Source organism: Orcinus orca, chromosome 17 (assembly GCF_937001465.1).
Source record: "Orcinus orca chromosome 17, mOrcOrc1.1, whole genome shotgun sequence".
In the NCBI taxonomy this organism is placed as follows: Eukaryota; Metazoa; Chordata; class Mammalia; order Artiodactyla; family Delphinidae; genus Orcinus; species Orcinus orca.
In genome coordinates this window covers 76,813,792-76,827,808 of record NC_064575.1, presented here as the reverse complement: position 1 = coordinate 76,827,808, position 14,017 = coordinate 76,813,792, and the positions used below count along the sequence as shown (strand labels likewise).

The window sequence follows — 14,017 nt, the reverse complement described above, 5'->3', positions numbered from 1 at the left end:
CTTCTCATTGCGGTGGCTTCTCTTGTTGTGGAGCACAGGCTCTAGGCACGTGGGCTTCATTAGTTGTGGCTCGCGGGCTCACTAGTTACGGCTCGCAGGCTCTAGAACACAGGCTCAGTAGTTGTGGCACACGGGCTTAGTTGCTCCGCAGCATGTGGGATCTTCCTGGACCAGGGATTGAACCCGTGTCCCCTGCATTGGCAGGCGGATTCTTAACCACTGGACCACCAGGGAAGTCCATCAGTTTTCATTTAACTTCATTTTAAAAATCATCTCTGAAACAACAATATTGGCTTTTTCTAATATATTTTTTCTGCTCATCCCCACTTTTTTCAACATTCTTCTATATAAAAATGTTAAGATACTTTTTCTTTCTCTCACCCATCTCCCTCCCTCTCTCTTTCTCACCACCCTCCTTCCATCTACCTACCTACCTACCTATAAATGTCCTTTTTGCTGGAAGGAGTGAGAGTGTAAAGAAAGAAGCACTAAATTCCATGTCAGGAGACCTTAGTTCCACTTTAGGCTCCGGCACAGTAACCAGTTATGAAGCAGGTCCTTTGACTTTTCAGCGCCTCAGGTATCTTGTCTAGAAAGTGGAAGAGCTGGATTCCTAACTGCAGCAACGGTGTATCATAGACAATTATTCTCTTTTATTAATACTTTGAGCACAAATGATTTGTATATAAAGTTTTAGTCTGTTTGAAGATTGCCCTGTTGACCATATATATACTTTATTGTAATAACCCAAAATAAGTGCCTACACATTCCTTTTTGTTTATTTGGTAATATCATTTTTGGTAAACAGACTTTTAGTATATTACCTGAAATTAATGAAAAGAAAGAAAGAAAGAAAGTATACTGACTGACTGAAAAACAGTGTGCATGGTCTTCTATGTTCAGTAGTGACTGAATACGGTGTTATGTAACTTAAGTGCAGATAGTCATATTGGATGATAATGGTTTTAGTTCTTAAGATGATATTACAAATTAGGGAATGTTACTTAACTAATTATAACTAGTAGATCTTTCGCTTAATTTGTGTACTATATTTAGTAAATAATACCTTTTTCTTTCATAAATATCTTCTTTAGATGACAAATCCTGCCATACAGAATGATTTCAGCTATTATAGAAGAACATTGAGTCGTATGAGGATTAATAATGTTCCAGTAAGTTAATGCTTTGAATTACAGGGTGGTAATAATAATTCAGCTCTCAATTTGTTCAGTTTAATCTTTTGCTCATGCATTCATTCATTCAGGTAAAGCTAAAGCTAGTAGTAAAGTTAGTAATTATGGGCATCCACAGCTGTGGGAAGAAAGAGCAAAATGTAGCAAACCATATTGTTTTTACCCATTTTTCCACCCAGGCCCTGATTCCATAACTAATCCAGTAAAATTGCTTTTTGCCTATATAACATTGATACTTAAAAATTTCTCTTTGTATTCTCATTTTAACTGCACAAAAATTGTGTGAATTAGTGGTTATGAGTTATTTGTCCCCATATTCTTAGAATGGAAGAGTCCTGGGGAGAAATTGACCAGGGACAGAGAAATATTAACACTGGCAGGACGGGAAAGTGAGGTCCTGGACGTCGAGCATGTCCGTGTCTGACATGGCTGTGTGAGAAATGGCTTCTGTGCCTGTTGCTTGGCTAGCATAGCATCTCTTCTGGTTTGTTAGCATCTTGACTTCTCCTCATTTTAAGCTGTTTAGTACCCTTTTCTCCAGGATGTCAAATGCCATAAGTAAAACCTTAAATATGAAGAAAATACTCTCTTTTTCTTTAGATATTTTGAGGACCTATCAATATATTGTGCTAATTGGTATGAAAAATAGAAAATTCCTAGGGTCAGGCCTGGCCTCAAGTAGATAGTTTAATAAAGAAATACTATATAAGATTATAAGGAGTGATAAGTGGCGTAAGAGGTTAAAAGAAAAAACAACCAAAGGAGACCATTGAATAAATATTTTATGAAGTATTTGCTCTAAGACAGGCCTGGATTGGAAGAAAGATTTCTTTTCCATGAAGCCTCTGGTATATGCATTAGTTTGGTTTTGCATAGACTGGTTTCTCTGTGAGGCTGACCTTATCATCTGTCTTTTTCATACTCACCATGTAAAATAAAATAAAATAAAATCACCCAATCCTCTATTATAGCCATCCTGCCATGCATCAAGGGCAAAGGCATTGAAATCATCTTTGTACGTCTTTTGCTCTCAATAATTATAGGTAAATCCAGTCGTTGTCAAGTGACATCTCTCTCACATCTCTTCACTGCCCCCCTTTCCATCTCTTTGTACTTCTATCCCAGTTGAGAGCCTAATACCCACTTTCTTTTTGGCAACCATTCTATAATAGCTGTAGAACGTATTTTCTGACATACAGTCTCTTTTTGGTACAATCTGCCCACTATCATTAGTTAAATTTATTTAGAAGATTGACTGAATTGTTATTCCTTTCTTTTGACCCTGTAAGTGGCTCCCCATTACATATAGAAGAAAAATATGACCTTAAACTAGGATTTCACTTAAGCTAGGATTTAGTCCTACCCCAGCTTTGCTTTCCAGCCCTTCTTTCAGTAGTTGCTGTCCCTTATTACACTGACTACATTGACTTACACTCTACCAAGCATTTGAAAGCATGCTCTTCCGCCTGACTGGTTGGAATACCTTGTGTGCCTGCCCATCATCACCTACAAAAAAACTCTTCCATGAGTCCAGTTTAGTTTCTTCCAGTCTAACTTAGTTTTCCCCTTCCCCCCTCTTTCATCCCTTGTCTCTTAGCATGTTATTGTGGCTGCTGTGTGGGTACTTATGTGCTCCTAATAGAGGCAGGTATGATGTCCTAGGCATCGTCCCATCCTCCATAGCATTTAGGATGATCCCTTGTATACAGTAGGCAGCCCATCAAGGTTTTATTTAATTGCTTAATATCATTTAAAATATTTTTTAAAAGTTAATCTTTTTTAAAATGGCTTAATATTATTTTTAATCTTTTTATTTTTAAAGAGTATTTAAGTATTGTGTGCATTTGAGGGTCTAAAATATAAGAGTATTTATTAGATTAATTTAACAAGCGTTAGATGGGCACCCTGCCTAGGCTCTTTCATAATATTATTTAATAACTTATGAACTGATATCAAGTGTCTTTATTTTCCACACAGGCAGAAGGAGAAAATGAAGTAAATAATGAATTGGCAAATCGAATGTCTTTGTTTTATGCTGAGGCAACCCCAATGCTGAAAACCTTAAGTGATGCCACAACAAAATTTGTATCAGAGGTAAGCATTGTTACTCTTCTGCCTGTCTGAAGATAGGATGATCTGAGCGAGACCATGACTTTAAAGACCATCTAAGCTGATAGACTGAGATGCAGTTTGTGCACGGGGTCTGGTCCTCTTCCCTGAGGCCCATGTGTGCACATCTACCGCCTGTTTGCAGTCGCCCTTTGGATGTATAAGCCACACCTCAGTAGTACCATGACCAAACCGAAGCCTTGATTGTTTTTCCCAATCCCGCCTTTTCTCCAGTTTTCCCTATCTCAACTAACAGTAACACTGTGCAAGCAGATAACTTAAGGATTATCATCCTGAATTGCTTCCTTTATCTCACCCCCTACATCCACTCCATCAGGCAAGGCAGTCTTATTGGCTCTTCTTACAAGATATACCCTGAATCTGAAAACTTAACCCTTTGCTACCTCTAGCTACCTCTCCAGGTCAGCGCACCACTTTTCACTTGCATTTCTGCATTCCTGCTCTGACTGTTCTTACTTCTTCCACTCTTGACCCACTGCAGTCCTTTCTCCAAAGAGCAGCCAAGTAATCTTCTTAAGACATAAACCACATTCCCTTCCTCTGCTTAAAATGTTTCCAGTGACTTCCCAGTACTTGTAGCATCAGATCCAAGTACCTTGTGGCTATGAGGCCTTGTCTGCGTATTGTGGTTGTTCCCACTCAGCTCTAGAATGTAAGGGCTTCTTGGGAGAAAGGAGGCTTTTAGCTGTTTTGCTCATAGCTGTATCCTCAGAGCTTAGAACAGTACCTAGAATCTAGTGCATTTTTTAACAAAATTAAGAGTAGGGACCAAATTTTAAAGTTGCTAATTTTTCATGTATTGCTAGATTTTAAATTTTTCTTGAGTAATAACTGTCACTCTTACTTTTTTTGTTCTCCGTACACTTTTACAGAATAAAAATTTACCAATAGAAAATACCACAGATTGTCTAAGCACCATGGCTAGTGTGTGCAGAGTCATGCTTGAAACACCGTGAGTATTCACTGATCTTTTTCACTTGAACAGTCCTGTTGAAATGATTGTCCAGATGTGAATAAGTTGTATTTGGAAGGTGGAAATTAAGTATATCCCAAGTATGTAATGCTAACGTATGAACAAAACTAAAATAATTTGACAGCTTAATGTAAGTTCATTTGATTTTCAGGTGTGTCAGACCAGTCAGACTCTTCAGAATAGTGATTTTTTGGTGCTTTTTTGGGAGTAGGGGAAGAGCTTAAAAGCGCGTCTGGTTATGCCTCTCATAAACACTATCGTTCCCTTTTCATAGAGAACTTTGCCCTTTTTTCCTAGAGGGCTAGAGTTGTTCTACTTATCCCTTTCTCCCAATATTAGGTCTCAGTCTTCTTTATTTTTTTAAACCCAACACTCACCTAAATTCTCTTCTGGGTTTCTCCTCTCTCTCAAGCCATTTGTAACATGTACCACAGTGTTTTCTGTCTGGATTTTCCTGTCAGCAGGCAGAAAGAATTCCTCCTGTGTTCCTGAATAATATATGGTTTTACTAGATAACTTTAGTTTTTGTGGAGCTTTTTATTTTCCAAAGCACTATTATATACTCATCTTATTGGAAAACTTTATGAAGTAAGAGGGCAGCTGCTAATCATCATATTATCATCATTCTCGTTTAGGGGAGTAAGGTCCTGGGAAATGAAGGGACTGATGCACAGGAGCTGACCTCACGCATGTGCTTGGATGTCTCCATTCTGCTTCTGGACTCTTTCTGTTATGCCATGCTGCCTTTTATGTAGACAAAAGTGCTATTTCCTTTTTCCCATTTGAGAGAAGAATATAATTGAATCTTAGGAAATTAAAATCCAGTAAACACAATAATGTGTTTATATCAGCTTAGCCCCTAAATAGCAAATGTACTTTCTCTGTTAAGCTAGTGGCTTTTTCATCATATTGCTGGTGACAGCCTTTCAGAGCACCCATCCCTGAACTTTTACTTCGGGCCACTTTTTTTTAAAAAATAAATTATTTAAATTTTTATTTGTTTTTGGCTGCGTTGGGTCTTCGTTACTGCACACGGGCTTTTCTCTAGTTATGGCGAGCGGGGGCTACTCTTTGTCACAATGCGCGGGCTTCTCATTGTGGTGGCTTCACTTGTTGCAGAACACTGGCTCTAGGCGTGCAGGCTTCAGTAGTTGCAGCACGTGGGCTCAGTAGTTGTGGCTCGAGGGCTCTAGAGCGCAGGCTCAGTAGTTGTAGCGCATGGACTTAGTTGCTCCGCGGCATGTGGGATCTTCCCGGACCAGGGATCAAACCCGTGTCCCCTGCATTGGCAGGCGGATTCTCAACCACTGTGCCACCAGGGAAGTCCCTGGGCCACTTTTGATTTCTCTAAAATTGTCTCATCTCCGCTAAGCAGAAGGGGTAATATACCAACGTGCATATAGAGACCAGAATATGTAAGTGATAACTGCTCCACCCCCGTCATTTCTCTGGGAATCTCATTGCAGAGAAGGTGGGGCTATAAGCTTAGCGTCCCTTTTAGATATCAATGGAATACAACTTTGAGCATCAGTCAGCTCATGAGTTTATGACGTGCCTCATCCATCCATATCTTTTCTATCCTCCAGGGAATACAGAAGCAGATTTACAAATGAAGAAACAGTGTCATTCTGCTTGAGGGTAATGGTAGGCGTCATAATACTCTATGACCACGTACATCCAGTGGGAGCATTTGCCAAAACTTCAAAAATTGATGTAAGTTATATTTATTTTATATAATTACCAATAATTTCCGTAAGTGGAAACCATAGGTTTTTATTTAAAGAGCTGGCAAGCTGCACTCTGTCACAGAATTTATTTTTATAGTTTGTGATAATAGTGGATTTTGGTTTCCTCTCTCTGCGGTATTTCTTATAGCCTATATAGAGATGGAATAGAATGACTGAAGGATAACTGTACTGTCTTTTAAAGTATCTCCTCAGTACTGATAAGTGATACTTCTGCATATTTGGCAATATATGTAAATAAATAATCAGACAAATTTTTTTTATTGTATCCTTTCATTCCTTTGGCCAAAGCCCATTTTAAATGATTTACTTACAAATGTATATTAAAAGCCAGTCGAGGTGCCTCAGTGCAAAAAGTTGAGGACTGCATCTTTCCCTCCTCCTCCCAGTCATAGTGCTTTGTGGCTGTAGCCTGGGCTTCTCTGCTTCGTAAGTTCTCTCCTCGCTCTCACACCTGGTTCATAAAAGTTATAGCCTGTCGTTTACTGAGAGTTGTCTTCCAGTTACCCTTTGACAGCTGGCTTCAGGCTCTTTGCATTTCACATGTAGACTACTGATGACTAGGCAGCCTTCTTGCCTTCGCTCATATCTATTCTGTGTAAAGAGAACTAAGTCAACATTTATTGAGTGATTACTGTGTCCCAGGAATTTTAACATTTGTTCTCTCATTTAACTCTGAAAATACTCTTAGGATATAGGTGCTATTTTCCCTGTGCTAGCAGAGAAGTAAAGTTTAGAGAGGTTTGTAATATAATTGCTAGTGAATGGTACATGGATTCCAAACCCACATCTCCATGGCTTCCAAAGCCTGTGGTATTTCTACTGTGTTATGCTTTTTCACGATAATCAGGCTCATCTTCCTTACAGGTCATTTTCATTGAGTTGTTCCCTTTCAAAATAGCCTGTAATGAGTCCCTGCCATCCCTGTCAGTTCCAAATGAGTCCTTCTGCCTTTCGAGGCCCTCTGTAAACTCCCCTGTGTGATGAGTCATCTCGGCCCTGCAAAATATTGTCCTCTGCATGTGATGAACTTTATTACTTTTGTCGTGGGGTTCGTCTACCTGGAAGGTGTCTTTTTTCCTTACAAGTGTGTCCATTCTGTCCTTTAAAAGGCTACTCAACACCTTTTCCAGGAAGTCCTCCCTTTAGTAAACCCTTAGTTTTCCCATTAGTGGGGGTGGTGCTTCAGTTTGTCTGATTTGATTCCCAAAAAGTTTTGTTTGATTGACAAACTGAAAATAACACTTAGGTAGATTTTTTTCCCCTATTCTAAGAATAATTATTTTGACATTTCTAGTGTGTACTTTCTCATGAGTGCATAGTTATGGAGCTGGTTTAAGTATTAACTATTTTGAGAATGAATGTTAGATGAAAAATCGATGTTTTACCTTTTCCGTTTCCTTTTCTACTTAGATGAAAGGTTGTATCAAAGTTCTTAAGGACCAGCCTCCTAATAGTGTAGAAGGTCTTCTCAATGCTCTCAGGTGTGTATACATGTAAAGGTATAGATGTATAGAACAAATGTATTAAGAAAATGCTTCAGAATATGAATAACACATGAATATAAATGTTAGAAATGTGAAGATCTCATTTTGCTTATTGGTAATCTTGCTTTCAGATATTGGTAACTATTTTTATAATAAGTGTGTGTGTGTGTATGTGTAAATGAAAATAGCACCTTCATTTCTTTGCTAAAGAGTTTGGCTTTCACTTTTTGCCCCCCTTGAAGCGAGGATTGCATATTTTTTGTTTTTTAATGAAAATAATTGTAAATAAAATTCAGAAAACAGGAAAATTTAAAGAAAAAGAAGGAAATAATGAAACCTCACTATTTTGAAATAAACCACTATTAACATTTTGGTATATATCCTTCCAGAGTTTTTCTTTTTTAAACACTTGTATATAGTCATAGCTCTATATAATAGTTATCTTTTTACAAAATAATACCATACAATCTGTTTAATAACTGACTCTTTTCCCTTAATGTAGTATAATTACATTGCTATGTTCATAATACAGATCTCTATTATTTTTGTGCATTTCTTATAATATGTCTTAAAATGAAAATAAAGTAGTCATTATCTGATGTCTTCTCAGCTTAGACTTACTTGATTTAGTTACTGAAGCTCCTAAGAATCCTGTAATATTTTTAAATGAAAATGTCAGCACATTATAATATCTTGACTACAGATATTTAATCGGTAGTATAACTTCCTTAACATAAAAAGATGATTTGCTTGTTACTTGATTAGTTTGTGTTTGAACACAAAAATTATACGAATGCAGAAATATTCATTTAGTGACTTTTTGAGGTCATAGGCCATCTTTGCTTTTCACTGCAGTGCATTGTAGTTCACATAATAGAATAAAATGATTTCCAACTTAGTATTATATTCCCCACATGTTTTGTGAGCAAAACAGATTGTTATTCCTTTTGGATACTTCGTCACCTGGTAAGTCATAAAGCAAAATCTAGGATGTGTATTTCAGCTGAGTGGAACCATGAAATTATTTTATTAAGATGATGAAGAGTATTCTACAAGCAGTGACTGCTGAATAAAGGAGATGTATTCTAAGTGAACACCAAACGCTTAAGGAACGAATATAACAACAACAACAAAATTCTTATAATGTCAAATTATTTCAACCGTAAGCCTATCAAAAACCTTAAGTTTTTACTCCGGAGATTGCTCATTGGTTTTACCAATATTTATGGTTGTGTGAATCTTTCCTGCTTGGTCCCTTTCTGAGGACTCCCTGTGTCCCAGTCAGCCTGATTTTTCTCCCAGGCCCTTTCTGATTGGTTAGACTCTTCCAAAGCCAGCAAGTGACAGGACATTTTTTTTAAAGTAAGAGGTGGGGCTTCCCTGGTGGCGCAGTGGTTGAGAGTCCACCTGCCGATGCAGGGGACACAGGTTCGTGCCCCGGTCCGGGAAGATCCCACATGCCACGGAGCGGCTGGGCCCGTGAGCCATGGCCGCTGAGCCTGCGCGTCCGGAGCCTGTGCTCCGCGACGGGAGAGGCCACAGCAGTGAGAGGCCCGCGTACCGCAAAAAAAAAAAAAAAAAAGTAGTAATAGAGGTCTAAGAGGTTTTAGTATTACATATTTCTTTACCCTGAAGGGACTGTGCTTCAAACATTAATTTAAAAACTCAGAGTTTACTTTTATTTTTCAAAGTGGAAAAGTAGTTTGGTGTAAGGCAAAGGAGGCCAGTGGCGGTGAGTGAAAGGGTGCTGAAGTCTGCCACACGGCGATCTGTGTCTGAGGGAAAGAGGAGGAGAAGCACCACTGAGGCGAGAGCCGCCTGTCAGTTTTCAGTTTTCTTTCCAAACGTATAATGGAAATCAGAAAAGAAAAGGTTGTTGCAGAGAGAACTCTTGAACTGTTTTTATTCATAGTGAAACACATATTCTGTCTCTGGCTCTTAATTTTCACCTGGGAGGTTTTGTAAAGTTTATCAGTATACTTGCTGCTATGTAGTAGTGGTTATAATTAGTAGCATTTTTATGTCACTGTACGTTTACAATGCAATTTCATGTCTGTGGCTTTATTGAATCTTTACCACAGCTTAGTGAGGTAGGTGGTGGGCATGGGGTGTTGGGGGTATCTGCATCATGCAGTAGTTACCTTAAGCTCTTGAGAGGCTTAAAGATTATATAGCTAATAATAAGCATTGGAACCTATTTTCAAATTCAGGATTTTATTCTTGAAATCCCATATACTTGATGCTACATCATTGAGCCTTAGGTGTACCATGAGACTGAACTTCAGTGTACTTTGGAATTATCTGGATGGAAAGGGACATGCAGATTCCCAGGTTACCGCCTCCACAGAGTCTCTTCATTACGTCTGGGGTGGGGCTCAGGCACCTCATTTGATAAACACCCTGTCTGTTGTAGATAATGCTGAAACTTTGAGAAACACTGCTCAGACTAAACCAACCTAACGCTTAATATGCTTCACTCAGAGCAAAGAAGATACTGTTAAGAAAGCATTTTGGAATTCCCAAAGTGCTGTGCAAGTGCTGTTAGTTCTGCCTCTACAAAATGGAACACTTTTTTGCTGCATTATTTTCTTTTAGGGAGTAGCTTATTTATTAGAGATGCTCACTCCATCATTTTCCTCAGAGCCAAGTTTCAAATAGGAGTGTAGTTGCATATATATACACGTTGCCTATTTTGGGTGCTTTTCTGTGGTAATGATACAGTTCCCACCAGCTTATACTATGTGCTTAAGAGAAAGCAATGAGCCATGTCTGCATTTTACAGGTGGGGAAATGGAACCAAGTGCCTTTGATTAAAAAAGAGACAGAAAATGAAAGCTAGAGCTGGGAGTTAGGTTCAGTGCTAGACAATTGCCTTCTTCATTAAGTTTAAAAAGAAAGGTAAATAATAGTTGCTTTTCTTCAGTAGAAAAGTCATATGCACTTGGAAAAGGACTTCGTGTTTATGCATAAAGTAAAATAATACCGTACATGTTCATACATTATTTTCATTTATGTTAGATGCCATTGGCCTTTTCTTGATAAGAGTGTGATGATGATGCGACATGCCTCTGGATTGGCTCTGTCCAGGAGGCTCTGAGAACTGCTGAAGCTTGTGATCACATCCCTCGGGGGGAGCGAGAGCTCATATCTGGGTAGAGAGGAAGGCGCTCAGCACTCCTGCACGGGCACAGTCCACTGCTGAGTAGTCATGCTTTACTCTGCGCTTGACATTTTGTCGTGCCTGTTACTTGGCTGTTTCCACTGTGCAGCTGTGTAAAGGAGATGGAAACAACAGAAATGAAGGAATGGATGTTGAAAATTCTTATTTCCTGACATCAGTAGGATGATGTATAGCGATATATATGTTATCTGCACTTGGGAAATAAAACAGAAAGGTTAAGTCTTTGCTACATCACCTACCGCTTAGTGTAAAACTTCTCCCTTATAGAGTTTTATTTCAGGTTGGCTGCTTAGCTTCTTGTCTTCCTTCCACAGATATTAATTGAGTACCTGTTATGTGCCAGGCTGGTGTCTTGTTCTGTAATACGAGAACAGTATGGAGGTGACCTCTGAGTAAAATTGTAGAGTATATCACAGACTTACTGAAGCACATATTTGTCTCTTTACCTCTCTAAGGATTTACTTGAGTTGAGGTACTTTCTTCAGTTTTTAAATTGATTTGAAATGAACCTGATGAGAATTGAGTTTAAATTTCTTTAACACAGAGAGACCATCCATGTGTATCTCCTTAAAGAGATACATTTCTTAAAGATATGTGAAATGCTTGTGAACCAGGTTGACTGATCCAGCATTAATGTTCTGTGTGAATTATGTCCAAAATGTGCCCCCCGTTCAGGCATCGCTCCTAACGCGGTGCAAGCCTGGGTCGCTGGGCCTTCCCAGCCCCCGGCTGGTCCCCTGCTGGTCCCCTGCTGTTCCTTCTCCCTGCGCTTCTCCCTCAGCAACCGGAGAAGAACCGCACATCACCCCCTTGCTCAGCATTCTCCGCTGGCTTTCATTAACCTCAGAATAATCTCGAAACTCTTCACTACGGCCTGTAGTGTCTGCGTGACCTGGTCTTTCTTTGTCTCTAAGGCCCCACCAGTACTTTCCTCCTTTGCTCCTAATACCCCTTCTGTAGGGGTAGTGTATTATCATCTTTCTCCCTCTGCTAGGTGGTAAGCTCCTGGAACGGTGCCTGACACGCAGCAGGCCTGCTTATTGAATTTCTGCCATTAAAAAGAATCCTATGGTGAATCTTCTCGTAAAATAATAATCACTCCTAGTGATTCTTTTTTAGGTTCTTAATTTGCATTTACATATTTAAAACAAAGCACATCTGCCTGGAAATAAGGCACTTAGAGAATTGAAACATTTTGGGATATGACAGAACTGAAATAGTTGAACTGTCTTAAATACAGAATAGAACAGGGGTTGGCAAACTTTTTTTTGTAAAGGACCAAAGAATAAGCAAGTATTTTAGGCTTTTTAGACCATGTGTTGTCTGTCAGAGCTATTCAGCTCTGCCGTTGTAGCAAGAAGGTAACCATAGACAGTACTTAAGTGAATCAGCATGGCTCTGTTAGAGTAAAATGTTATAAACACTGAAATTTGAAATTCATGTAATTTCTACGTTAACATGAAATACTATTTTTTGACTTTTTCTCCCAACCATTTAAAAATGTAAAAATATGCTTAGCTCACAGGCCCTACAAAAATAGGTGGTGGGTTGGATCTGATCCACGGGCTCTAATTTGCCAACCCCTGATATAGGACAGCAATTATTTTCCTCTGAGTGAGAAGTTACTTTACAATTTAACCAGGTAGTTTCAACAAGGTAGTTCTAAATAAGTTAAACAGGCATTGGATATTCTGTTTAAAAGGTGAGAGGAGCATAAGCTAGCAGGACCTGAATAGGGTTAAAACTGGAATGAAAAGGCATAATTTTGTGAGAGAAGATTGCCTGCCCAGTTGCATCTCTTACCATAATTATAGAACCTGATGCAGGTTATGTTTGTTTGTTTTCTCACTCCCTGAAATTGATGTTTTTCCCTTTTAGGTACACAACAAAACATTTGAATGATGAGACTACCTCCAAGCAGATTAAATCCATGCTGCAATAACAGCTCTGGAATAAGCACCTGCTGTAGACAGAAGACAGTATTCTGCAGTGACTGAGAATGCACAGTTTTTAGTGATTGCAATTACTATCTCATTTACTCTTGCTTTTTATTTCTTTCCTCTGTTCCTCTCCCTCTTTTTTAATCATATTCTTGTTCTTAAGACTTCTTTTCTGTGCCAAAATCAGTAAAGTTATACTCTGAAGGGATGTTGTCCTTTCAAACAGGCCATCTAAGGCAGCTAATTATGCATTGCATTGGGGTCTCTACTGAGAAAAATTCTGTGACTTGAACTAAATATTTTTAAATGTGGATTTTTTTTGAAAACTAATATTTAATATTGCTTCTCCTGCATGGCAAAACTGCCTATTCTGCTATTTAAAAACCCTCAATGACTTTATTTTCTACTGCCGCTTTTTTCATGTGCAGCCAAAATGAAAATGTTTAAATTAACTGTGTTGTACAAATGGTACCCAACACAAACTTTTTTTAAATTAGTAAGACTTTTGTTTAAAGTTTTAAGTTTGCATTTTGACTTTTTTTGTAAGGATGTATGTTGTGTGTTTAACCTTTATTAACTAATGTTAAAAGCTGTGATGTGTGCGTAGAATATTACGTATGCATGTTCATGTTTAAAGAATGGCTGTTGATAAAATAAAAATCAGCTTTCATTTTTCTAAGTGTGGCTTGGTTTACTGGTGTTTTGTTTTTAGGCTTCTAGAGATTTCCCCATGTACATTTTAATGGAATGTATATACACATTACATATTTTTTCCTTCTTTTAGGGCAGGGCTGGGTGTTTTTCTTTTTTATCATTTTAATTGCTTTTAAAATCTTGCTAAGTGCCGTAAGACTAGTGATCTTGCCATACTTGACTTTTCTCCGTGACTTACTCTTGTATGGACGTAGTAACAAGGAAGTAAGACCAGTGATCTTGCCATACTTGACTTTTCTCCTTGACTTACTACTCTTGTATGGACGTAGTAACAAGGAAAACTACACTCCTGCTTGATAGGCATTTTCCAGCAGCGAGAAGGTAGCAACTGGAAACAGAGTGTGGAGGAAGAACAGTCCTTATTACTGGGAGGAGAGTGAGTATACGAGGGACTTCCTAGGGGAAACTGAAGGCCACAGTATCACTAGTGGTAGGAAACTCGCATGCTTATTACTTCAAGCTCATAAAACCGTAATCATGAAGTCTAAGTGTCCTGATTGGGAGAAGCTGCTTAAAGGTTGTCTAGTCTACCCATGCTAGTTTAACAGTTAACTATGGGAGAAAATCCCAGAGGATTCCCTCAAAACCTGGCTTAGTAGCGTCAGGTCACCATGCCCACAGCCCTTCGTGATGGAATCCCTGTTGACCTCTCTG

The 14,017-nt window shown here is 38.7% G+C and overlaps 1 protein-coding gene across 11 annotated transcripts in view; it reads left to right on the top strand.

The window, feature by feature from the left end:
• CYRIB (CYFIP related Rac1 interactor B) overlaps window positions 1-13,328 on the top strand; it is a 154,948-nt gene extending 141,620 nt beyond the window's left edge. For 10 of the 11 annotated variants that reach the window (XM_049700873.1, XM_004265318.3, XM_049700880.1 and 7 more), the window contains 6 exons: window positions 1,095-1,172; window positions 3,171-3,287; window positions 4,196-4,275; window positions 5,883-6,009; window positions 7,455-7,525; window positions 12,588-13,328. In XM_049700873.1, coding sequence (XP_049556830.1) covers window positions 1,095-1,172; window positions 3,171-3,287; window positions 4,196-4,275; window positions 5,883-6,009; window positions 7,455-7,525; window positions 12,588-12,651 — 537 coding nt within the window. In that variant the 3' untranslated portion in view covers window positions 12,652-13,328. The remainder of the gene's footprint in view (window positions 1-1,094; window positions 1,173-3,170; window positions 3,288-4,195; window positions 4,276-5,882; window positions 6,010-7,454; window positions 7,526-12,587) is intronic. The other variant, XM_049700879.1, reaches the window with a different exon arrangement.
• Window positions 13,329-14,017: the final 689 nt, after the last annotated feature.